At 34.9% G+C, this 24,397-nt stretch overlaps 5 protein-coding genes and 1 non-coding gene across 8 annotated transcripts; 3 read left to right on the top strand and 3 right to left on the bottom strand.

Annotated features, from left to right (window-relative positions):
- The first annotated feature begins 41 nt into the window (after positions 1-41).
- TRNAP-AGG lies at positions 42-113 on the top strand. The gene has a single exon. It is a non-coding gene; the product is annotated as a tRNA-Pro (tRNA).
- A 1,241-nt stretch (positions 114-1,354) lies between these two features.
- On the top strand, positions 1,355-3,506 carry LOC106313389 (zerumbone synthase). The gene is made up of 4 exons (XM_013751189.1): positions 1,355-1,527; positions 1,631-1,723; positions 2,612-2,930; positions 3,009-3,506. Exons 1-4 carry the CDS (start codon positions 1,514-1,516, stop codon positions 3,489-3,491), a joined length of 909 nt encoding a protein of 302 aa, XP_013606643.1. The 5' UTR covers positions 1,355-1,513; the 3' UTR covers positions 3,492-3,506.
- On the bottom strand, positions 3,479-4,557 carry LOC106313390. The gene is made up of 2 exons (XM_013751190.1): positions 4,161-4,557; positions 3,479-3,808 (listed from the first exon to the last, which is right to left on the bottom strand). The coding sequence occupies exons 1-2, from the start codon at positions 4,437-4,439 to the stop codon at positions 3,551-3,553; spliced, it is 537 nt and encodes a 178-aa protein (XP_013606644.1). The 5' UTR covers positions 4,440-4,557; the 3' UTR covers positions 3,479-3,550.
- A 5,284-nt stretch (positions 4,558-9,841) lies between these two features.
- On the bottom strand, positions 9,842-12,866 carry LOC106315447 (GRR1-like protein 1). Its single transcript, XM_013753175.1, has 3 exons — positions 12,377-12,866; positions 11,294-11,786; positions 9,842-10,860 (listed from the first exon to the last, which is right to left on the bottom strand). The coding sequence occupies exons 1-3, from the start codon at positions 12,829-12,831 to the stop codon at positions 10,051-10,053; spliced, it is 1,758 nt and encodes a 585-aa protein (XP_013608629.1). The 5' UTR covers positions 12,832-12,866; the 3' UTR covers positions 9,842-10,050.
- A 1,107-nt stretch (positions 12,867-13,973) lies between these two features.
- LOC106315445 (spermatogenesis-associated protein 20) lies at positions 13,974-18,753 on the top strand. The gene is made up of 15 exons (XM_013753173.1): positions 13,974-14,381; positions 14,641-14,713; positions 14,842-14,863; positions 15,100-15,178; positions 15,283-15,315; positions 15,593-15,741; positions 15,833-15,989; positions 16,057-16,297; positions 16,384-16,625; positions 17,051-17,314; positions 17,383-17,493; positions 17,565-17,789; positions 17,858-18,061; positions 18,146-18,322; positions 18,412-18,753. Exons 1-15 carry the CDS (start codon positions 14,112-14,114, stop codon positions 18,598-18,600), a joined length of 2,436 nt encoding a protein of 811 aa, XP_013608627.1. The 5' UTR covers positions 13,974-14,111; the 3' UTR covers positions 18,601-18,753.
- Positions 18,754-18,812: 59 nt separating this feature from the next.
- On the bottom strand, positions 18,813-19,537 carry LOC106315453. Of its 3 annotated transcripts, none has more exons than XM_013753183.1 (3): positions 19,414-19,537; positions 19,257-19,308; positions 18,813-19,160 (listed from the first exon to the last, which is right to left on the bottom strand). In XM_013753183.1, exons 1-3 carry the CDS (start codon positions 19,506-19,508, stop codon positions 18,924-18,926), a joined length of 384 nt encoding a protein of 127 aa, XP_013608637.1. In that variant the 5' UTR covers positions 19,509-19,537; the 3' UTR covers positions 18,813-18,923. The 3 variants fall into 3 exon arrangements, with proteins under 3 accessions (XP_013608637.1, XP_013608636.1, XP_013608635.1); XM_013753182.1 differs by having other exon boundaries at positions 19,254-19,308; XM_013753181.1 differs by having other exon boundaries at positions 18,813-19,308.
- Between the last annotated feature and the right edge of the window lie 4,860 nt (positions 19,538-24,397).

The following is a 24,397-nucleotide window of genomic DNA, read 5'->3' on the forward strand; positions in this document are numbered from 1 at the left end:
ACTATCGTATTTAATAATAAACCGAACAGAACAAACAAAAAGGGCGTTTGGTCTAGTGGTATGATTCTCGCTTAGGGTGCGAGAGGTCCCGAGTTCAATTCTCGGAACGCCCCTATTTTTTAAGCGTCTATATATTTTGCTTCTCTTTGTCTTGTTCACCATATCTTTATTATTCTCTTCAGCTATATCGTTTTCCCTTAAATATTTAGCTATATTCCACAAAAAGGAGTAAACACGTTTTATGTATGCCTTCTAGAAGGAAACAAAACTACTTATTCGATTCATCTCGGTTTTTCTTTTCTTGGTAAGAAAATTGGCCAAGAATCTTACAATATATAACATTTTTATAGATTATGATGTATATCTAATGTAGTTCCACCTAATTACAATTTATAAGCAAGATCGAATATTTGAGAATCTTACGGTTTATCCATAAGTCAGAGAAGGATAGGCAACACTTTGCTTTTCTTTTCCCTTCCTCTAGTTTCTTTTTTTTTCATCCCATGCGATGTATCTAGCTAAGTGTTCCACCTAATTACATTTATAAAAGTTTAATAAGGTAGTTTGCATAATATGTAGCATGCTGTAAAGAAGATTTATATTTTATCAACACTTTAATTTTTATTTATAATATAGATACACCTAGAAAACATCTGATTGGGTGGAACACCATTAGATAACAAATGAAAATTGGTCAAATGCAATCCAGCAGATCGATGTGTCTGGATAATAACATCATAATGTGAATAGCTTTCTGTCGGCATCTGAAGATGGTATTGGTAGGTACGTTTGTATAAGTGTAATACGTAAATATATTTCATTAACAGACAGCTCATAATAAGTACCAACACATGCATGCCACAAGCATCATATGTTTTATAAATCTTTTCTGACGTCCTCAAAAATCTTTGCAGGTAGAATTGAGACCCAAAAAAACTCATTTAATCAATTACTGAATTTAGAAAAGAATGTTATGACAAAAACGATAGAAATTAAAAGATGTTCAAAAACCCGATAGAAGACTATTAGGCGTCAATGTTTATATATATCACGTTTAGATGCTGTCTAATTGTTAGAATATGGAAATACTATGAAATTATATTAAGGATTAAAATCTGTAGATCTAAGATTAGCCTCAGCCTATTAAGCTATTACATCTTATGTTGGTAAGAAATAACACTTGCTTGACTATTATAAAATGTTCCTTTTCTGTCGTTATTAACAAAAAAAATAAGGATCAAACTTTTTACAAAAACACATGCATGCGAGGATGCTACTGGTTCAATCACAGCAACATTAGATTCTCTTTTATTTGTCTCCTTCTCTATCCTTCAAGGGTACACCTCTCTCTCTCTCTCTCTCTCTCTCTCCTTAAAGCCCACCACCTTTACGTATCTCTCTGTTACTCTATATATATCTACTCTATATACAAACACAGAAACACATCTCAGGATTCGAAGAAAGAAGTTAGAAAACGACAAAGACCGATCTATCTCAGAGCAATACACAAGACATGATTCAGATAAGGTAAACCTTCTTTTCCCAATACCTATTTTCTCTATTTCTGTTGATATTAGCAATGAACACTATCTGTATTCTAAATTTTTATTTTTTATATATCTGAAAACAGAAGAAATGCATTGATCAAGAGATTATTGTACGTGGGCACAAACTCTGTCATCAAGGGATTCTCCTCTTCTGCATCATCTCATTCAAGTTCAAGGTAAGTCCCATCTTATTCCCATTTTCCAGAGAATCTGAACTGTTGACCTCTTTATTTTAGTTCATGTGTCAAAGAATCTTATATTTAATTGAACTACAAAAAGTTGTATGTATAACTATAGGTTTATTAGTAGTCAATGCAATAATAGATAGAGATACCTGGCATAACATGTTCTGTTTTATTTTTTTTTAAACAAATGGATCTTATTTATTCATTGCAAGTTGAGGGGTTTGTGAATTAAACAAATTAAAGGCCATAATCTCAATATATATGTCTTTGTTGTGAATGTCAATATGTTGTACACGTAAATATTTTGATATTACAAGTTGGGTTGCTTTCATTTGTCTTCTTCAACAAAACCTTATCTTGAAGTTAGAATGCTTTTCTTCTTTCTTCCAGCTAAGAAATGTCAAATGGGTTAGCACTTACCAAGTAAAGAAAATAAAGCAGAAACAAAAGATTAATTAAACATAAGTAGAACCACAATCCACAAACTTGTTTCTGTTTTATTTTCTCTGTTTGCTAAGTGCTAAAACTTTGTGTTACTGTTTATATATTTGAATTGGTTTGGATTCCTAAAACTGGTGGGTTTGGTCAAAGAGTGCTAGATTTTCGAATAAGAGTTATTTTTTATTACATATTTTCGGGGTTTTTTCAAACCATTTCAAATTTGAATAATAAAATGATCTTTTGATGTAAAAAAAACAAAAAGAAATTGGTGGTTTCCGGTTTTCTGTTAATACTGGATTGCCGGATTCCAACCAATCTGCAAGCCATGTTTGAACATATGAATTTAAAAAACAAAGTTTGCATACTTAGTTTTTAGATATATGAGAAGTTTTACCTAATACTTATTCCTAATCTATAGTTGTCACACATTTGTAATAGGAAGCTAGAAGGCAAAGTAGCTCTCATCACAGGAGGAGCAAGTGGGATTGGCAAAGCAACAGCCGGAAAATTCATCAGCCATGGAGCCAAAGTTGTCATTGCAGACATCCAACCGCAGCTCGGGAAAGAAACCGAGCAAGAACTCGGTCCAAACGCAGCGTTTTGTCTCTGCGATGTGACCAAAGAATCAGACATTGCAAACGCGGTTGATTACGCTGTCTCTCTACACACAAAGCTTGACATTATGTACAACAATGCTGGTATCCCTTGCAAAACGCCTCCTAGTATCGTCGATCTTGATCTCAATGTTTTCGACAAGGTACTGATCATACAAGAACATACTAGAGAACAGGTCTAAAGACAGTTTTATCAGGTTCTTTTTTATGTTTTTTTGCAGGTAATAAACACAAATGTACGTGGAGTCATAGCAGGAATCAAACACGCAGCTCGCGTGATGATCCCACGCAACTCAGGTTCCATCATTTGCGCAGGGAGCGTCACGGGGATGATGGGAGGTTTAGCACAACACACATACAGCGTCTCGAAATCCGCAGTCATCGGTATAGTTAGATCAACAGCTTCAGAGCTATGCAGGCACAGGATCAGAGTCAACTGCATTTCACCATTCGCAATCACAACATCGTTCGTGATGGACGAGATGCGGCAGATGTACCCTAACCTCGACGACTCAAGACTAATCAAGATAGTGCACGGCACAGGAGTGTTGAACGGAGAGGTTTGCGAACCGGTGGACGTAGCTAACGCAGTGGTTTACTTAGCATCAGATGATTCGAAGTATGTAAATGGGCATAACCTTGTGGTAGATGGAGGATTCACAACTGTAAAGAGTTTAGATTTCCCTGCACCTGATCAAGTTTAATAATATTCATAACTCTTTTACAAAACAAGACACTGTTCTTGAAACATACTTAAACTAAACTATGATTCTAATCTTTCTACAATCAAATTTATAGCTGCGTTTGCGGATGTGAAAGCTCCGTGGAAGCTTTCTTGGTATGAAATCGAGGTTAAGTCTTGAGCCATTTTGAGCAAAATCACTCCCATGTCAGTTTCTTTCTCTAAGAGTGAAGTGTAGAGAGACTTTGCAGCTACATTACTGATCTCCACATTGGTTGGCTCAGGGCAATACTCATCATCCAACCACTTGTGCAGAGTTACTCTCAACCATTCAGATTCCTGATCAGACATGTCAAAGATCAGCATGATATTTTTGTGAAAGTAAGCAACTTTATGAATAAACAGAGAACCAGAAACAGAGGAAGTTTGCTATTCATGAGAAAGTAAGCAACTTTGTGAATAAACAGAGAGCTCGAAACAGAGAAACTTTGCTATTCATGAGAAAGTAAGCAACTTTGTGAAAAAAAACAGAGAACTAGAAACAGAGGAACTTTGCTATTCATGAGAAAGTAAGCAACTTTGTGAAAAAAAACAGAGAACCAAAAACAGAGGAAATTTGCTGTTATTGGGAAAGTAAGCAACTTTAGGAGTAAACAGAGAGACCCTAAAGCAGGGGAGTTCGAGTAAGCACCTCAATGGCCTTGGAAGGGAGCAACCACTCGTCTGGAATCTTGAGGGTTTGCACGACTGATTCGGAGTCTTCTCCCCCTTCATGTGTCGTCGATAAAGATCGAAACTTTTGGAGTTTCAGTGGCCGAAACTTGGGCATAGATGTTAAGGGTAACTTGACGGATGCTCTTCGAGTTGACGCCGGAGAACCAAAGTGTTGGGATAGTGAGAAAGGATGTTGTGGTGGATGATCGGAGGTTACGACGTTTCGGGTCACGTAAGAGCAAACCCATGAGCTCATTCTTTCCTTCCTCTCGTGCTCTACCACTCACTTTGGTGATTACTCTGTTCGGTGGCTGCAGTTGAGTCGAGTGAGAAAGATAAGATGACGTCATATTTTGATCATAAGGCTCGCAATGTTACGAAAAGCTAAAAGATCATCAAATCAATTCAAGGCCCGTTCAACATCCTTCCTGAAGATGGGCCTCTCCCGATTATATGTTGTTATATATATATAGTGGAACACATGTACAATCAGATCCGCAGTAGCACACAGGTTAATTTCAATATGATGAAATCCGGGTTCAGAGCCTGGCTGCGGAAAAATTATTTGTTTTTGTCTTTTCGTATAAAAGTTTAATGGTTGTTGTTAGGTCTGGACGTCCGGGTCTTCGGGCCGGTTCCTTCTGGGTGTTAAATATTTAAACCCAGTAGGTATTTACAAATTTTTGGATGGGTTCGGATCGGTTCTTTTCGGGTATGGATCGGTTCAGGTCTGTAACTAAAATATCCATAAAATATCTGCAATTTTTTGGGTCCATATCGTGTCCGGATCGGGTTTCAGGTATTTAGGATATGAAAAGACGTGGCATACCCAATTCCATCAAATTTAATCGATATTTTGTCATATATATTTAAAATTTTACAAATAACTTAAATAAAACTATTAATAATAAAAATAAAACATTTTTAAACTCTAAATTTTACATTTTAAAGCTTCCTATTACTTGAAAAACGTTGCAAAATAATAACAAATATTGTTAACAAAAGATATTTCAACTAAATCACAAAATCTTTTAATATATAAAAGAGACTTTCAAGACACGTCAGAAATTCGAGTCATATAGTCTCGACACGTGTCCTCTTTCTAAACGCTCGGTTTCATTTATTTGGCTACCGTTTGGTTTGTCTAAGGATTGGGATTAAGTTTTCGTTTTCGGCCCCGCGACCACCTTGCTCTGCGCTAACCCTAATCTGTGGGGATGAAAACTGTGTGTTCTTCGTTACTCTTCATTCGGGGAGACGGTGACGATCGAGTGTCCTCGATGTTTCTGTAACAGATCACATTATGATTTCTACGTCTTTAATCTCATTAATCATTTGCACACTACGAGTTCTTCAGTTTGTTGTTTCCATCAGCGATATAAATGGGTTAGTATGTCTCTGGAAATCGCGATCTCTTCATCTCTCTCACGCTCATCTCTTATAATCAACTGACAGCCGAGCAGATCGCCGAGTTCAAGGAAGCCTTTAGCCTCTTCGACAAAGACGACGATGGTTCAATTATCTTTCTCAGTTTCTTTTATCCGTAGAATTTTACATTTTCTAAATCTCGCTTTGATCGATGTCGATAATCTTTATCGCTTCAGATTCGCTCTATTCTGATATGCTGTGTTTGATTTTTGTTTTTTTTTCTTCAGTGACTGTTGTTTTGTATGGTCGATTTGTTCGCTTGGATCTGGATTTTTTTTTTGTTTCATACATTTTGGTCTTTGAATCTTTATTCGATCTGTAGAAGCGTCAATGTGTTTGCGTGATCAAATGAGACAGAGTTCTCAGTGATCTAAAATGTATTGCTCTCTTGATTGTGGTTTCCACAGGTTGCACCACTACCAAAGAGCTGGGAACTGTTATGCGTTCTCTAGGACAAAATACAACAGAGGACGAGCTACAAGACGTGTGATCAACGAGTCGACGCAGATGGAAACGGCACCATCGACTTAATCTCACAATGAGGTAACATGTTTCCTTCTGTATCTGCAATTTCTTTCTATGTTTCTTCCACATCACTTCATTGAAAAAGAAAACTTCCTAATGTATAGGGACATGGCGAAAGAAAATGACAAGCTCCATGATGAATTTGCATCTACTTTCTCCACATCGGATGTCAATGGTATAGAGTGTCATATCTATGACTAGATATATAACAGTTAAGTTCTGTAATACATTGGCCAGCTTGATCAGCGCAACAACGAGACGCCAAAGAAACTAGCTATAATCGTGCCGAGCTTGGCGTCGATTGAGGAGATGAGGACTTTGTTTCCGAAGAATATTCTGAGTGAAGATGCCTCAAGCATGGAGAAAAGATCAGCTAAACATGGACAAGACGAAGCTAACAACAAAACTCCATTCTTGGAAGTGAACATATGATTATTGATTAGATAGAAGAGGTGCCCGCTCTGGCAGTTGATGAAATCAACTGGATGAGTCTAGCAGAGTATGAGTGTGTAAAGATGACATGCGACTGTAGTACGCAAGCTTATTTTGTTCTGGATTAGCTTGTTGCCTACCGGTTAAATTTGGTTAATCTTCTCATTTGAATAAACCAAATATGAAAAAGAAAAGTAAATAGAGAGACGAACAAAAAAAAAACAGCCAAAACATGAAACAATGTCTAGAGTGATCAACCCAAGAACAACTTAATTATGTAAATATGTTTATTTTTAAATAATAAAAAAATTATATTAAAAATTTATTCTAACTATTTAAATTATTTTCTAATATTCATCCCGTCCGTAGGGCGGGTCGATCCTAGTAATATATATAAAATAGAATACACGGAATCATAGTTTTAGATATACATGTTTTTAAGTCGGGTACAAATTGGTTCTTATCGGGTCGGATCTATTCGGATCGGTTCTTTTCGGGACCGGGTTTATTCGAGTCGAGTGAGAAAGATAAAGATGACGTCATATGATCATAAGGCTCGCAATGTTATGAAAAGCTAAAGACCATCAAATCAATTCAAGGCCCGTTCAACATCCTTCCTGATGGGCCTCTCCCGATTATATGTTGTTATATATATATATAGTGGAACACATGTACAATCAGGTCCGCAGTAGCACACAGGTTAATTTCAATATGATGAAATCCGGGTTTAAAGCCCGGCTGCGGAAAAAAATAGTTGTTTTGTCTTTTTGTATAAAAGTTTAATGGTTGTTGTTAGGTCTGGACGTTCGGGTCTTCGGGCTGGTTCCTTCTGGGTCTTAAATATTTAAATCCAACAGGTACTTACAAATTTTCGGATCGGGTTCGGGTCGGTTCTTTTCGTATGGATCGGTTCAGGTCTGTAATTAAAATATCCGTAATTTTTTTGGTCAATATCGTGTCCATATCAGGTTTCAAGTATTTAGGATATGAAAAGACGTGGCATATCCAACTCCATCAAATTTAGTCGATATTTGTCATATATATCTAAAATTTTACAAATAACTTAAATGAAACTATTAATAATTAAAATAAAACATTTTTAAACTATAAATTTTACATTTTAAAGCTTCATATTACTTGAAAAATGTTGCAAAATAATAACAAATGTTGTTAACAAAAGATATTTCAACTAAATCACAAAATAATATATATAAAATAGAACACACGAAATCATAGTTTTAGATATACATGTTTTTAAGTCGGTACAAATTGATTTTTATCGGGTCGGATCTATTCGGATCGGTTCTTTTCGGGACCGGGTTTATTCGAGTCGAGTGAGAAAGATAAGATGACGTCATATTTGGATCATAAGGCTCGCAATGTTATGAAAAGCTAAAGACCATCAAATCAATTCAAGGCCCGTTCAACATCCTTCCTGATGGGCCTCTCCCGATTATATGTTGTTATATATATATATAGTGGAATACATGTACAATCAGGTCCGCAGTAGCACACAGGTTAATTTCAATATGATGAAATCCGGGTTTAAAGCCCGGCTGCGGAAAAAAATAGTTGTTTTGTCTTTTTGTATAAAAGTTTAATGGTTGTTGTTAGGTCTGGATGCTCGGGTTTTCGGGCCGGTTCCTTCTGGGTCTTAAATATTTAAATCCAACAGGTACTTACAAATTTTCGGATCGGTTCTTTTCGTATGGATCGGTTCAGGTCTGTAACTAAAATATCTGTAATTTTTTTGGTCCATATCGTGTCCGGATCGGGTTTCAGGTATTTAGGATATGAAAAGACGTGGCATACCCAACTCCATCAAATTTACTCGATATTTGTCATATATATCTAAAATTTTACAAATAACTTAAATGAAACTATTAATAATTAAAATAAAACATTTTTAAACTCTAAATTTTACATTTTAAAGCTTCATATTACTTGAAAAACGTTGCAAAATAATAACAAATGTTGTAGGCCTGGGCATTTTACCCGGACCCGAAGACCCGAACCGGAACCGACCCGAAAATACAGGTTCGGGTCCGGGTCCGGGTCCGGGCTAAGTACCTATTGGGTCTTTTTTTTTTGGACCCGCGGGTCTCGGTTCGGGTCCGGGTCCTACCCGAGACCCGTTCGGATACCCGAAGTACCCGCAAATAATTGTATATACTAGGCATATTTGGGTGATTGGGTATATTTTTGGTATTTTGGATTTTTTTTTAAAGTTTCGGGTTTGGATTTTCGGGTATAATTGTAGGTTTTTGGTGAAATTTTAGATTTTTAGAAAATATAATTTGGGTATTCGGGTAAAATTCGGGTATGTTTTGGGTTTTCGGGTCTGATTTTGGATAAATTTTTGGGTATTTTTGCGGTTCTTCGGGTATTTTTAGAGTTTTCGGGTCCAGCTCGGGTACTTCGGGTCTATTTCGGGTCCTAAATACCCGAACCGATCCGGATCCGAAATATACCCGAAAATTTTGGGTATTTTAGTGGTATTGAAATTATAGACCCGAACCGACCCGAACCCGACAAGACCCGACCCGGAACCGACCCGAAAAGTTATAGGTACCTATATGGGTCTAAATTGCTAGGACCCGAAGGACCCGGACCCGATAATACCCGACCCGAACCCGACCCGAAGACCCGGATGCCCAGGCCTAAAATGTTGTTAACAAAAGATATTTCAACTAAATCACAAAATAATATATATAAAATAGAACACAAGAAATCATAGTTTTAAATATACATGTTTTTAAGTCGGGTACAAATTGGTTCTTATCGGGTCAGATCTATTCGGATCGGGTTTTTTCGGGACCGGGTTTATTCGGGTCGGTTCCTTTCGGTTTCGGTTCTTTTAGGTAAAAGAAATTTAGACCCAAATGGTACTTGTAAATTTTCGGTTCGGTTCTGGATCGGGTATTTTTTTGTCGGTTCCGGTTCAGGTTTTCCGGTCCAGGTTAAAATGCTCTAGTTGTTGTTGCTGCTACTGTGTTACGTGGATATCAAGTAAAGTGTAAAGGAAAAGTCTTTAATGAGTTCTATTACTACAAAAGGCACCTTAACCTCCAAACAGAATTGTAAGAAAACAAGTAAACAAAAAACGCAAAAGGTAACATCGAAAGAACTGATCGAGTTCTTGTCAATGATATTATTACTGGTTCGTATTGTACTAACTGTGTTAGCCTCAGGTAATTTTTATTGTAGGTTTTATAGCTAGGCTTTGCAAGTATCAGCATTACATTGTGTTTGCTTACTGTTTACAACAACTGATGAAATATATAAATTTCACAAAGTGAGAGTTTTTTTTATTCCAAACTTTTTAGTACAAAGACGAAAGCTTTTGTTTAATGAAATGATTCTAACACCCTTGGTGAAAAAAAAAACAATAAGAAAAAAACGAACATATATAGAAGGTGATACTCCCACAATATTGCCTGCAAAAAAAAACTCAACTTGAAGAGCCACTGAAGCAGCAAGTTTCACCGTATGGATAGACGTGACACTCCAACCTCAGGGCTCTTGTGTATCGTCCACACAAACTCAGGCGTATCCAACCTCGGTCCCGCGACCGTTCTATATATGTATATCCTCTCAACAGGAGAGCTATCAGGTCTTGTCTTTGGAGGATGCTCATCGATGACTTCAACGTTAAGCCTTGGCATCTTCTGACTCAACTGCTTGCAAGCACCAAAACTCACAAAGCAAGAAGACATCCAAAGGGATCGCATGGTTTCAAGTTTCGCAGCGTTCTCGAGCAGCGCGGTGTCTCCAAATGGGCAGTCTCTTATCTCTAGCTTCTTTAAACTTTGACATCCCGACAACAAGTGGTGTAGCATTAGATCACTGTCTCCAGCGAATGCTATCGACAGCATCCTTAGCTTCTTGGCGTGTACTCCAATGTACTCAAAGGCCTTGTCAGTAAGGAGACCGGAGACGGAGAGTCTTCGAAGATCCTTGCATCTCTCGACTATGGCTTTGAATCCTTCGTCAAGTGGCTGCTGTGTTCTGTAGTCTGGAGCGAACGGCTCCATCACGCAGAGACGGAAGCATCTGAAGTTTGGACGGTTCTTTGCGATGGAGACTAAAGCTGCGTTTGTAAACTGAACGCAGAAGTAGAGAACAGACTCAAGCTTTGGACAGCCTTCAGACACGGAGACCAGACCTTGTTCCGTGAGAGTCACGTCTGTTTCATCTAGATCTGCTCCAGATGGAAATACCCTAAGTTCTCGCAGTTCCTTGCAACACAAGGCAACAGTTTTGAGACCTTTGTCCTCTATCAAGTCCATTACCTGTAAGAAAAATGTCTCATTTAGTATCAAGAAACCAATATAGTAAGAACCAAATACAGATACCAATGAGTTGAGTTAGTAGTTAAAACTTTTAGATTATCTATTAGTGATATAAATAAAATTTGCAAACAATTAAACCAATAGTTATAATTATACGTTTAATATAAATAATAAAATCAATAAAATATATAATAATAACAATTTAGTTTTTAATATTTATAATCAAATTTCGTCTAATCATCCTCGTAACCCGCATAATGTCTGCCAAAACGCTATTATACATCTGCATTATATAAATCCGAATAAAACATTGTATAACATAAAATGATACGACTGACTACCGCATAAGACCTAAATACTGTCTAGGCCGTCACATTTCAGAACACTAGTAAAAAGTGTTATAACTTGTAAGAATCAAATGCAGAGTACTCACCCATAGCTTCTGCAGTTTCGAACATCGACTAAGAAGGTCGATAAGGTCAGGCATTTGGACAGTAGCATAGCTCAAGTTCAACGAGGTAAGACGAGGGCAAAGAGAGTAAAGGAGTGGAATATACTCAGGGAGGAGATCCCAAAGACCAGATAAGCTCTTAAGTTGCTTCAACTCTGACAAAGCTTTTGTTAACTTTGCAATCTCTTCTGGATCCAGCTCATCTGAGAAAGAACCTGTGCCAAGCTCAACTAGCTGTGGAGCTCGACGGAGTAAGCTCTCGAGAACGTCTAGAGTCACAGATCGATTTAGCTTGAGAGACTTGAGGTTTGGAGACCTGCTTAGGAGACGCTCTAAGTCCGAGAGTTTTACCTCTGAGTCCAAACAAGAGAAGTCTAGAGAGACGAGAGAAGTCGAAGTTTCAGGGAAGTAACTAAGCCAGTCTCCTCCGAGATCATCAACTATGCACTCTCGCAGTTCCAGATCTCTCAGTTTTCTGTTTCAGACAACAGAAAAAAGATCAAAGTTGTTACTAGGCCTAGTCATTTTACCCTATATCCAAAAAACCGAACCAAATAAATGTAACCGGAACCGGACCGGAACTTCCAAATACCCAAATATATATATATCCAAAATATTTAAACCAAACCATAATTAAATCGAGATTCGAATGGGTATGGGTAAATATAATTAAAATTTAGTATTTCATAAAATTGAATTATTCAAAATTATCCGAATTACTCAAAACTACCGAAATTATCTTTAAAATTTCAAAATATTTTTGTCCAAACTAACCCGAATTATATGAAATTTTTATCGAAATCATTTGAGTGACTTTAAAATACAAAATATTTAATTCAAAATAACCAAAGCGGAACCAAACGGAACCACAAAGCCGGTTCCTCGTTTTATTATTAGAACCGATCGACCCAAACCCAAAACTGTTAGATCCTAAAACCTACCCGAACTACCCAATATCTAAACTGATTTTCTAAATGCCCATGCATATGCCTAGTTGTTAACACAAGATTCCATTTAATCTTAACAAATAAAGTTTTCCTTGTTGTGTTTTGTTTGGAACCGAACCTGCAAGTTGATGCAATGGCTGCAATACCATCAGTAGAAAAACCCTCACAAGAAGTCAACACAAGTGTTTTAAAATCTCTAAACGAAGCAGCGATCTTCTCCAGGCACTCATCAGTCACCACCATCCTCTTCAACCTGATCTCTTCAAGAAACGGTCTCCTCGCCGCCATAGCCTCAATCCACGGCCAAGCATAGCCACCCCAACCGTCAGGAACCAAGTTGTAGTCGGCGAAGTGAGGTTTCCCTTTAAGCGTCAGAGACCTCATCTTCGGGAACCGCCGCGCAACCTTGAGAGGACTAACCGCGTAGCAGTTTCCGACAAAGACACGTTTCCTAGTTCGCCGCTCTGTCTCGAACCACGACTTGCAGACCAGAGAAACAGAGTTTCGGTCCTCGTTGGAGTCAACGAAGGAGAAGATATGCTCAAGAACTTTAAATGGGAATCGACGATCCATCAGAACAAGAGACGGAGAGAGAGAGAGAGAGGGAAGAGAGGGAAGAGATTTGATTCGAAATGAGTCGAAAGAATTGAAGGTTTTGATATATATAAACCTGACAACAGAGAAGAGTAAACAGAGGAGACAGTGGCCATGTGAGACCATTAATAGAGTTGAGCTTGCACCCATGTGCAACCTCCGGCTACGTAGCCTGTGTATGTCACTAATTTAGTTGGTTGCGTTAATCATAATTAGTTTCACCAATCATCACATGTAGTCTGTGTAATATGATTCTTAAATCCAATTATTTATGGAATACCACAGTTCACACATGCATTCACATCGGTTTATTAGTAGTTTACGGTATAGAAAACGGTGTGAAGATCCAATTGGCAGGTTTAAAATAAATAGTTTACCAGTATAACTTCCAAAAATAAAACTTTTTTATTTTTATTTTTGGCAATTTCCCTCAAAATTACCAGTATAAATTTTTTTACCCTCCATATTGAAAATAATTTAATTTTAAGCATTTTACCACTGAAATTCATTCAAATCATATTGTACAAAACATTATAAAATTTATGAAAACAGATTGTACCCTCCAAATTAATTGCCAGTATTTTTTTTAACTTCATTTGCAAACAAATTGTTAAATTCATTACAATTTTTTTGTTAGTAATTGTACTCACATTTCAGTTGGTGACATAGAGATGAATACCATAATGCATGGAAAATTGAAATAACAAATATAAAACCTTCTAAAAAAATAAATAAAACTAAATTAAAATAATTTAAATTTAATAGAAAATTATTTGTGAATAAGTTTGTATAGTAAACTTAAAATTGGAAATAAACGAATAAAAATTATTTTCGAAAATGACGAATCACTTTGATGATGTTATCTATACAACATAAATAATTAGAATAAGTTTAAATTATTTGGTAATAAAAACGAATTTCATATTTTTATTCTTCATTCTCCATAATATGAAACAAATTTTATACTTCACCAATTCTTATAACAGCACTTCCCCATTTTACTGCTGTTCTTTAAAAACAAAAAGTTGTAGACCACCGATCAGATCCAGTATCCGTGTTCTTGTCTTATCTGCACGTGCCACATAATAAAAAAATATCCAACAACAGAAGCAAGATGTGTCTGAACTCTGAACACCTCTCCCCGCTCGCGTGGCGAATCTTCTAGTGTAGAATAGAACCTCACCTCACCTCGTTTATCCAAAACTTTAACCAAAACCCCAATACGCCGTCGTTTTTACTCCACACCCAAATGCTTGCTGATGAAAAGTCTCCACTTGTTGTTGTCTTCCCCGATCCTCCTCCACCGCTTCGCTTCTCGCAGCATCGCAACTCTGTCTTCTTCTCTACACAGACGAAGAATCATCGTCCGTACAAATCGTCATTCGTTTCCTTTCCCGATTCTCTCGAGACCCGTTTCTTCAGGCAAGGTCTTGGCCATGGCGTCGAGCTCGTCAGCAGCATCTCCGAAACATACCAATCGTTTGGCTGCTGAGCACAGTCCTTATCTCCTTCAGCACGCGCACAATCCGGTATTGAACTCTCCCTTCTGTAAAGTATTAATCTTTTCTAGTATTCAGACAAGGTCTATAGATAAAAAGAACACCTTTGTTTTCGATTAAGACATGTTTAGTTTCAGTTAGGGAGTTTTGTTGCAAGTAGTTAGGCCATAACCGGTTTAGATTGTTGACATAGTAGCTTCATTAACCGGTTCTTTGCTCAAAGGATTGAACTTTTTTTTATTTTTCCTGGTTTGAATTTGGAATGATTTAATTGTTCATGTGGAAAAAGGTTGATTGGTTTCCATGGGGAGAAGAAGCTTTTGAAGAAGCAAGGAAGAGAGACGTCCCCATCTTCTTATCAAGTAAGTTTTCTTTTTATCCCTTATTGATCTTTTTTTACTTCAGCTTGATTATTTAGTTTATGACACTAATTGGGATCCCTTTTGTTTTGAAAAATCTCTTCTTTTTTTTTGGGTATGGAATCTTGAAGTTGGATACAGTACCTGTCACTGGTGAGGATTCAATTGTTATATTTGGATTCTGAGTTATAGTTGAAGAAGTAGGAGAATGAATGAAATAATGATTCTAGTTTTGTTAATATAATCCTAATGAAGGACTACAAGGATTTTGTGAAAGGAAAGTGGAGGAAGAATTGTAGTCTAAGAAATCATAATCTTGTTTTGGGATGCTATGATTCTTCTTTTCCGTTTTGGAATGTATGATTCAGTACCAGTCAACTCTTTTTCAGGTGCCATGTGATGGAAGTTGAGTCATTTGAAAGTGAAGAAGTGGCGAAACTCTTGAACGATTCATTTGTTAGTATCAAGGTTAGAGTTTGAGGCCCAAGAAATTCTTGTCTGTCCATTATAAAATGAGCTGGTTTCTCTTCAGACACTTTACTAACTTCTTGTTTCACATGTCTCTGCAACAGGTGGATCGAGAAGAGCGGCCTGATGTGGATAAGGTAATTTACTCCTCCTTGAAATTGGAACTCTCATTCATTTCTATGAATGCTTAGTTTCCGATCTCTCTCTTTCATCTGGTTCGATCATGTTTGGTTACATCATTGGAGAACATTGCTTCTTAGGGTAACTCTAGAGAGAGAGAGAGAGAGATGCAAATTCATAGTCTAGTTGTATTGAGTTAGTTCTAACTGTAACGGTTTCTGAGCATGTGGAAAAAAATAAGCGGTGATACGTTCATGGACTTGACATACAATTCTTTTTTACTTGTACTTGTAGGTTTATATGTCATTCGTCCAGGCTCTCTACGGTGGAGGAGGCTGGCCACTCTCCGTCTTCCTTTCACCTGATCTGAAGCCGCTAATGGGTGGAACCTACTTTCCTCCAAGTGACAACTACGGAAGACCAGGATTCAAGACTCTCCTCAAGTACATGAACTATACCCCTTCTCTCTTGTTATACACTTAGCATTCTCAGCTCAAAATTGGTGCCATTGGTTTTCTTTTGACTTTGGTTCAGGAAAGTTAAAGACGCGTGGGACACTAAGAGGGATGTGCTTGTGAAGAGCGGTACTTACGCTATTGAAGAACTCTCAAAAGCCTTATCTGCAAACGCTGGCAATGATAAATTGCCAGATGGACTTTCCCGGACGGCTGTGACTATATGCGCAAAACAAGTAATGTCTCAAACTCTGGTGTGCAATGAAGAACCCTTCTAACATTACAATGTTTGTGTTTTCAAAGCTTTCTCGAAGCTACGATTCAAAATACGGTGGTTTTGGATCTGCGCCAAAGTTCCCAAGGCCTGTAGAGATCCAGCTGATGCTTTACCACTCCAAAAAGCTCAAGGAAGCTGGCAAAACCAGCGAGGCTGATGAAGACCAAAGCATGGTTCTATTCAGCCTCCAAGGCATGGCCAATGGAGGGATGCATGACCACATTGGAGGCGGGTTCCATAGGTACAGCGTTGATGAATGTTGGCATGGTGAGAGACTTTCAAATATTATCAAATTTACATATTAAAAAAATATTTTAAGTTGATGCGTCTTTGTTTTTTTTTTTGTGTGACAGTTCCACATTTTGAGAAGATGCTATATGATCAAGGGCAGCTAGCTAATGTCTACCTAGATGGTTTCATCATCACCAAGGATGTTATGTATTCTTATGTGGCGAGAGACGTCCTTGATTATCTGAGGAGAGACATGATTGCACCTGAAGGTGGAATATACTCTGCTGAAGATGCTGATAGCTTTGAGTTCGAAGGCGCAAAGAGAAAGAAGGAAGGAGCTTTCTATATATGGACCAACGATGAGGTTGTTCTTTGCTCTTATGTACACTTAAGGATGGGAATTTTAACCGAATTTCAAACCGAACTAACCAAAATTTGGAACTGAAGTAACTGAACCACCCGAAATTGTCCAAAATTTTGAACCGAAACTAATCAAATTTTAAACCGAAGTAACCAAACTAACCGAAATGATATGAATTTAAACTATTTTGCCCAAATTTTTTAATGATATATAATCGAAATAAAAAACTTTGGTTAGTTTCAGTAAAAATTTTAAAAACCGAACTATTCTAATAACGAACTAAACTTTTTTACGGTTCAATTCGGTGAGATTTTAATCGGACCAAACTAACCGAACCGAATTTGCATGCTATACACTCATCACTTAATTGAGTTGGCATTATGTATACTAACATTTCTTTCCTTCTGTGTTATGTGTTTGGTATCAAGATTGATGAGGTTCTTGGGGAGAATGTAGATCTTTTCAAGGAGCATTACTATGTTAAGAAGTCAGGTAACTGCGACCTCTCAAGCATGAGTGATCCGCACAACGAGTTCGCTGGCAAGAACGTGCTGATCGGGAGAAATGAGCTGTCTGCAATGGCGTCAAAGTTCAGCCTCTCCGTTGAGAAGTATCAGGAGATTTTGGGTGAATGCAGAAGAAAGCTTTTCGACGTCAGGCTGAAGAGACCTAAGCCTCATTTAGATGATAAGGTAAAAGACTCTTTAATTGCCTTCTTCACCTTTGTTAAGTGTTTTAAGATTTTTTTTTTTTTGCTTAGATAATTGTGTCGTGGAACGGTCTTGTTATCTCGGCTTTGGCGAGAGCGTCTAAGATTCTTGGGGCTGAGCCTGAAGGCACCAAGTACTGTTTCCCTGTGGTGAATAGTCAGGTAATGAAATGCTTTCTTACTTTTGTCCCTTTTGGTCTCTTCTTTTGACTTTTTCTTGTTCTTGTTTACAGCCGGAAGAGTACATAGACGTTGCAGAGAAAGCAGCTTTGTTCATAAGAACCAATCTCTATGATGAGCAATCACACAGATTACAACACAGTTACAGAAAGGGACCATCCAAGGCTCCTGCGTTTTTAGATGATTATGCTTTTTTGATCTCTGGTTTGCTTGATCTCTACGAGAATGGAGGTGGGATCAACTGGCTTAAATGGGCCATTGAACTTCAAGAGACACAAGTAAGTTTAGATCTCAGTTTCTCTCACTGTATATGTTTTTGGCTTTAAAAGTGAAAGACTGTTTTTAGGATGAGTTGTGTCTGGACCGAGAAGGAGGAGCGTACTTCAACACTGAAGGACAAGACCCATCTGTTCTTCTCCGTGTAAAAGAGGATCATGATGGTGCAGAGCCTTCAGGGAACTCTGTTTCTGCTATTAACCTTGTGAGGTTAGCTTCCATTGTTGCTGGAGATAAGGCTAACTCCTACTTAACCACTGCACAGCGTCTCCTGGTAAATAAACTAAACAACTTAACTCAATCTGCTATTCATTTGAGGCTTTTTGTTAATGTGTCTCTTTGCTGTTGTTTTTTGCAGGCAGTCTTTGAGTTGAGGTTGAAAGAAATGGCTGTGGCGGTGCCGTTGATGTGCTGTGCGGCGGATATGATCTCTGTTCCGTCGAGGAAACAGGTTGTGCTGGTTGGTTCCAAGTCTTCTGCAGAGTTCAACAACATGCTGACAGCAGCACACTCGGTGTATGATCCTAATAAAACGGTAAAGAGGCTTAAAATTGATTCAGAGTTTTCAGACAAACAACAAGTTGCATTGGTCACTAAGTTTGTGGATGTTTTATTGATGAGCAGGTGATTCACATAGATCCTTGGAGTTCTGATGAGATGGAGTTTTGGGAAGAGTACAACAGTAATGTAGCTGAGATGGCTAAGAGGAACAACAGAGACTCTGACAAAGTGGTGGCTCTTGTTTGTCAACACTTTACCTGCAGTTCTCCTGTCTTTGACTCTTCTTCTCTCACTCGCTTGCTGTCCAAGTAACAGGAGAGATTCCATGTTTGCTTGTGGTGTGAGGAACAAGATCAACGTTTTTGTTGATAAATAAGGAGATATACGCACAAAAATAAATGAGATAATTAAACCAGATATTTTTTTGGTTGAACACAAAACGAGACTTGAATTTTCCTAAAAGAATGTTGTGTTTTCACATCTTTTTTGGCTGAACACGAGAGAAAAGCGTGTTGTGTTTATAATATGAAACTTATAAATCAATTTAACCAAAGCTAGATAAGAGTAAAAAAAGTATGAATAAATAAACCATTGATAAAAAGCAGCAAAAGATATTTCAAAAGAAAATATCAGATTCAAACAAGATTTGCTGCATCACGTTCAGCTTTCATATCGAGTTCAACAGCTTTACAGCAGCATGAAATTGCTTGGTAGATGAAGGTAATTCCAACCCACGAAAGAATTGGTATGCACGTTCTCATGGCTAGGACCGGAGAAATTAGACGAAGTAGTAAGAATATTGCAGTAACACCAAACACATGACTCAAACTTCCGTAAAGTAAAGCTTCAGGCCAGTTTTTTACGCACATAAGCTGGAATATAAATGCCACAAATTGGGACAATATTAGGAATGATATCATGGAAAAGTACTCGTTATTTTTCTGGAGATGATAGAATAACGATACAACTGTGCCGATGATGACAGCATGCATGATGATGTTGTAGATCACCGAATCGCAGCTGGTAATACCACACACAAAAAAAAATTGTTAGTATAAACACATGCATAATTTGTTAGAAAGAACTCTATATTTTAGAAACCAATTAAAACATGTTTGAACTCACAAGCATAGGCTGCATAGAGGACCGGCCGTTGATACGTCGTCGATGGAAACATTAACCTCGGTTAGGTCCTTAGCTGGAAGCGTGTTACTTGCCATAGCTTCTCTCTTTGTTAAGCTTTTAAAAATCGAATTTGCTTTGGGATTGACAATAAAGAGAGAGGAATATATAGCTATATATATAATATTCTATTTCAACTAAGCATATCTATTTTACAAACAAAAAAAAACTAAGCATCATCTAATTTGTTTTCCTTTTCCTTTTCGTAACAAGAAAATATACTTTATCTTACATTAAAGATTAGATTAGTTTTTAAATTTGATTGCCGATTTACTCATAGTGTACGAGAAACATGTTTACTTATTTATCTCTACTCAGAATTTAATGATTGATTATATTATACTAGATGATTTTTCTGTGCTCATACATGGTATAAATATTAATAAAGTAAATACATTATAAAAATTTATGATATTTTGTTTTTAATTTTTGGTCATTCTGTTATTTATATTGTAATCAATATGCATAGCTTATTTTAAATAAAACTGTATATTTAATTAGACGTATAGTTTTGGATATATAATATTCAGACTATTGGCTATTATTTGTATAATTTGGATATAAAACATCTTTATTGTTTGGTTGTTATTTGGATATATTAGATAACATTTAATTTTTTGATTCAACTATAATATTTTTTGTTATATAAATTAAAATTTGATTAATTTTGTTATTTTCATGTAGTTTGATTCTTGTGTTACATTTGTAAATATATTTTAGCAAGAATATGTATAATTTAATATATGTTGTTTTGAAACCTTATGCATATATATAAGATATATAAAATACTGAATTGCAATAGTTGGTTAGTATATTTATAATATTATTTGAAAATTTTATAATTTAGTAATATGTTCAATTTTTATAATTTATACGTATAAAAATATATATATTATTTTTATTCAATTTTTGACTTTGTATAAAAACTTTTAGATTGGTCTAGTTACTCATTTTGTGGATATATTGTGTTACATATATTCCTTCAAATTAAAGTATAATTATTTTTAATCTAATTCAACCAAATCGTATGAATTGTATTCATTGTATTAGTTTCGTTCTTCATTTTAGATGAGTTAATATATTTTTGATTTTTTAGTAATTTGGTATATGTTAATTTTCAAAATAAAATAACAAAATAAAATGATTATAGGTACGAAGTTGCATAAAAACATAATCGGTAAATTTTACAAAGGAAGATTATTTCTTACTTTAACATCAAAGTTATTTTTCTAAACTTTTCTTTTTATGAAATCACAATATATATGTATAATATTTTCGTTTTAAAATTTATAAATATTTTATTTATCATATATATTATTTGAAAAATATAAAAGGGAACCTAAACGAAAAAGAAAAATTAAATTAATTTTTTTTTGTAATAATTTGAAAAACATATTGATTTAAAAAATGCTTAATGCTTTAAAAATATATATTATATTGTTTAAGATTATCTTTTAAAGGGGAATATTAATTTTCTACTTTAACATCAAAATTATTTTGTGAAGTTTCCTTATTATGAATTACACGATATAAAATATATTTTCTTTTTAAAAATTTTAAATTTTTATTTATTATATATGTTATTTAACAAAAAAAAGAAAAAGAAAACCTAAATAAATAATAAATAAAATATTGGATAATGATAATTAGATTTATTTGATTCATTGGGAATATCATCGTAATAGACTATCGTGAGAGTTAATATAAGCGCGCTACGTAGGAAAGTGACTTCTCAAATAATATTATAGAGACTTTATTATTACTTATATAATAAATGATAGTAAGCTATTATATGTACTAGATAATGCCATCACTGGTTTATAGTATTATTATAATAAAACATGCGTATCATGGATATTATAATAAAATAGTGATACCTAAAATCAAAAGTTTGCATATATATACTGCTAAAACACGAAACATTTTTTTTGAGGTTTTCTTGTGTTTTGCAAATATTTACAGCCATGCTTTGGTATTTAAATTTATCTAAAAACTTATAGAAATTAACTATATCTACCTAGTCTATACTATTAAAACAAAAAAAAAAAAATACTTTTTTGAGGTTTTCTTGTGTTTTTGCAAATATTTACAGCCATGCCGTTGTATTTAAATTTATCTAAAAATTTATAGAAATTAATTATAGCTACCTAGCGATTTATACTGTTTCCTTAAATGAATATAGATTCGCATGTAACGATAGTATATGTATACGATACCATTTTCTATTATTTTACCTATAATCTGTATGATATTTAACATCTACTTGTGGAATATTAGACATCACCATATACGTATATTGTTAATGTATAAAAATCTAAGTAAAATTCAAATATAATGGTCTTGGTTTTAATTTTTGAAAATATTTTGGAGAAGTAATTCAAATACAATAGTGTTGGTTATGTTATTTTAAAATATAATGAAAACCATCTTTATATTAATCACAATATAATTATCAAAACTGTTCATCTAATTAATTTACAAAATTTTGAAACAAATAAAATAAAAAATATCGTCATTATTTTATATTTGGGTTTAATAAAATCTCGAGCTTTGAAAGATATGTTATTATAATTATTATTTAAAGGTTTCTTAATATCATCAAAAAGATATATATGACAAACAATATATTTAGTTATTATTATTTGCAAATTAAAATAGAAATAAATCCCTAAATAATAGATATTGGATCAAATCTTTCTATCTCTAAAGATTTAAACTTATTCAACAATAAAGATTTGCAAACTATGAACACAATCAGGAAAATTGAAATATATTGCCTTTTTTTTTTAAGACTTAGCCGAAAGTATATTATATTGTGCTTTTAGAGAAGATGTAAACTTATTTAACAACAAAGATCTTTAAATATATTTATGCTTTAGAATATTCTTAATATATTCACTTCACAATTTTGTTCAGCGATAACCCTAGAACCTACCATCAATACCTTATAAGTTAGGGCATCTCCAACCCTACTCCAAAACCCACTCCAAACTCCATTTTGCAATAAAATCATTTCCAACTCCACTTCAAAATCTACTCCAAAATGGAGTAATAGATATGATTACTCCAAATATGGAGTAAACCAACTCATTAATCCAAAATGAAGTTAAAACTTTTTATTTATAAAATGGTCTTCCAAATTTAAATATTTTCGTTTTTAATAAAATATTATTATAAATAAATATATAAATATTATTTAACTATATATATTATAAAAATTACTGTTAATATTTCTTAATTATATAAATATCCATCTAATGAACTACTTTATGCAACAAAATATATATAATATAAAACATAAAAGACCATACATATAAAAAATAAAAGATAAGCACCATACAAAATATATATGATATAAAACATAAAACATAAAACATCATACATATGAAAATGGACTATTTTGCAAATAGTATAAATGAAAGATGATATTACTAATTTTTTATTAACATAAAACATAATATATTAAAAATATTATATTTTGGAGTAGGAAATTGAGTAATACATTAGAGCAAAACTCAACTCCATTTTGGAATTACTCTATTTTGGAATAGAAAATGGAGTAATACATTGGAGATGCTCTTATAGTATAGACATAACATATCAACTAAACCTACCACCAATCCTAAAGCAATATATCTCAAACGACTTTCAGCATCGTTATGGGTTCAATAACCAAAATCTAACATCAGTGATTTTAAACCTTTTAAATCAACATGGAGAATTCAAGTGAAATCACTACATACATGGAAACAATACACTGCTCAACTCGGTAAGGAATTATATACATGTTAGGTACCTTTACACGATTTTGAATTCTGAGGTGAAAGGAGAGTATTGATGTAAGTTTATTAACCCTCATTCCAATTGTTTTTTCAAATTTCTAAAAATACAAGTACACAAAACATTTAATAAATTAGTAAATTTCTTATAAGGATCATAAATGCAAAAAATAATCTTTGCATGTTTCTCATCTAATTCACTATTGTAAGGATGAAATCTCTGTCTATATGTCTCCGTATGTTGAGTAGACATCAATATTACAACATGCAAGATTCAATTAGATCTACTACACGGGAGACCATAGATAGGTTCGGTTTGCTCCAGTTTAAACTCTTATGCTCGCCCTCTCGTGTAATCTTCCATACTGATAGAAGTGTTCACATTTTGTTTCTCATATCAATGTCTAAATCCTATTTTTTGTTCTCCAGGTCGATCTACAGAATCTTCTGCACATCTACATAAGTTTAAGATGAATAGAGTAAATATATCTTACAACAGAAAGCAAACTAAAACAAAAAGTAGAATATCGAGTTCAATAGCTTTACAGCAGCATGAAACTGCTTGGTAGATGAAGGTAATTCCAAGCCACGAAAGAATTGGTATGCACGTTCTCATGGCTAGGACCGGAGAAATTAGACGAAGTAGTAAGAATATTGCAGTAACACCAAACACACTCAAACTTCCCTAAGCTAGAGCTTCAGGCCAATTTTTTAGGAATTTTTTAGGCACATAAGCAGGAATATAAATGCCACCAGTTGGGACAATATTAGGAATGATAGCGTGGAAAAGTACTCGTTATTTTTCTCGAGATGATAGAATAACGGTACAACTGCGCCGATGATGACAGCAGGCATGATGATGTTATAAATCACCGAATCGCAGCTGGTAATACCACACATACAAAAAAAAAATTTGTTAGATAAAAACATGCATGTATAATTTGTTAGAAAGAACTCTATATTCTGGAAACCAATTGAAACATGTTTGAACTCACAAGCATAGGCTGTCCAAGTAAAAGAAAGATTCCATGTTTTTATGTTTGCTTGTATTGCAAGTAACAAGATCAACGTTTTTGTTTGATAAATAAAGATATTGATGTACATACATAAGGAACGTAGCGTCATGGAGATAACTAAACCGAATTTGG

Source organism: Brassica oleracea, chromosome C9 (assembly GCF_000695525.1).
Source record: "Brassica oleracea var. oleracea cultivar TO1000 chromosome C9, BOL, whole genome shotgun sequence".
Classification (NCBI taxonomy): Eukaryota; Viridiplantae; Streptophyta; class Magnoliopsida; order Brassicales; family Brassicaceae; genus Brassica; species Brassica oleracea.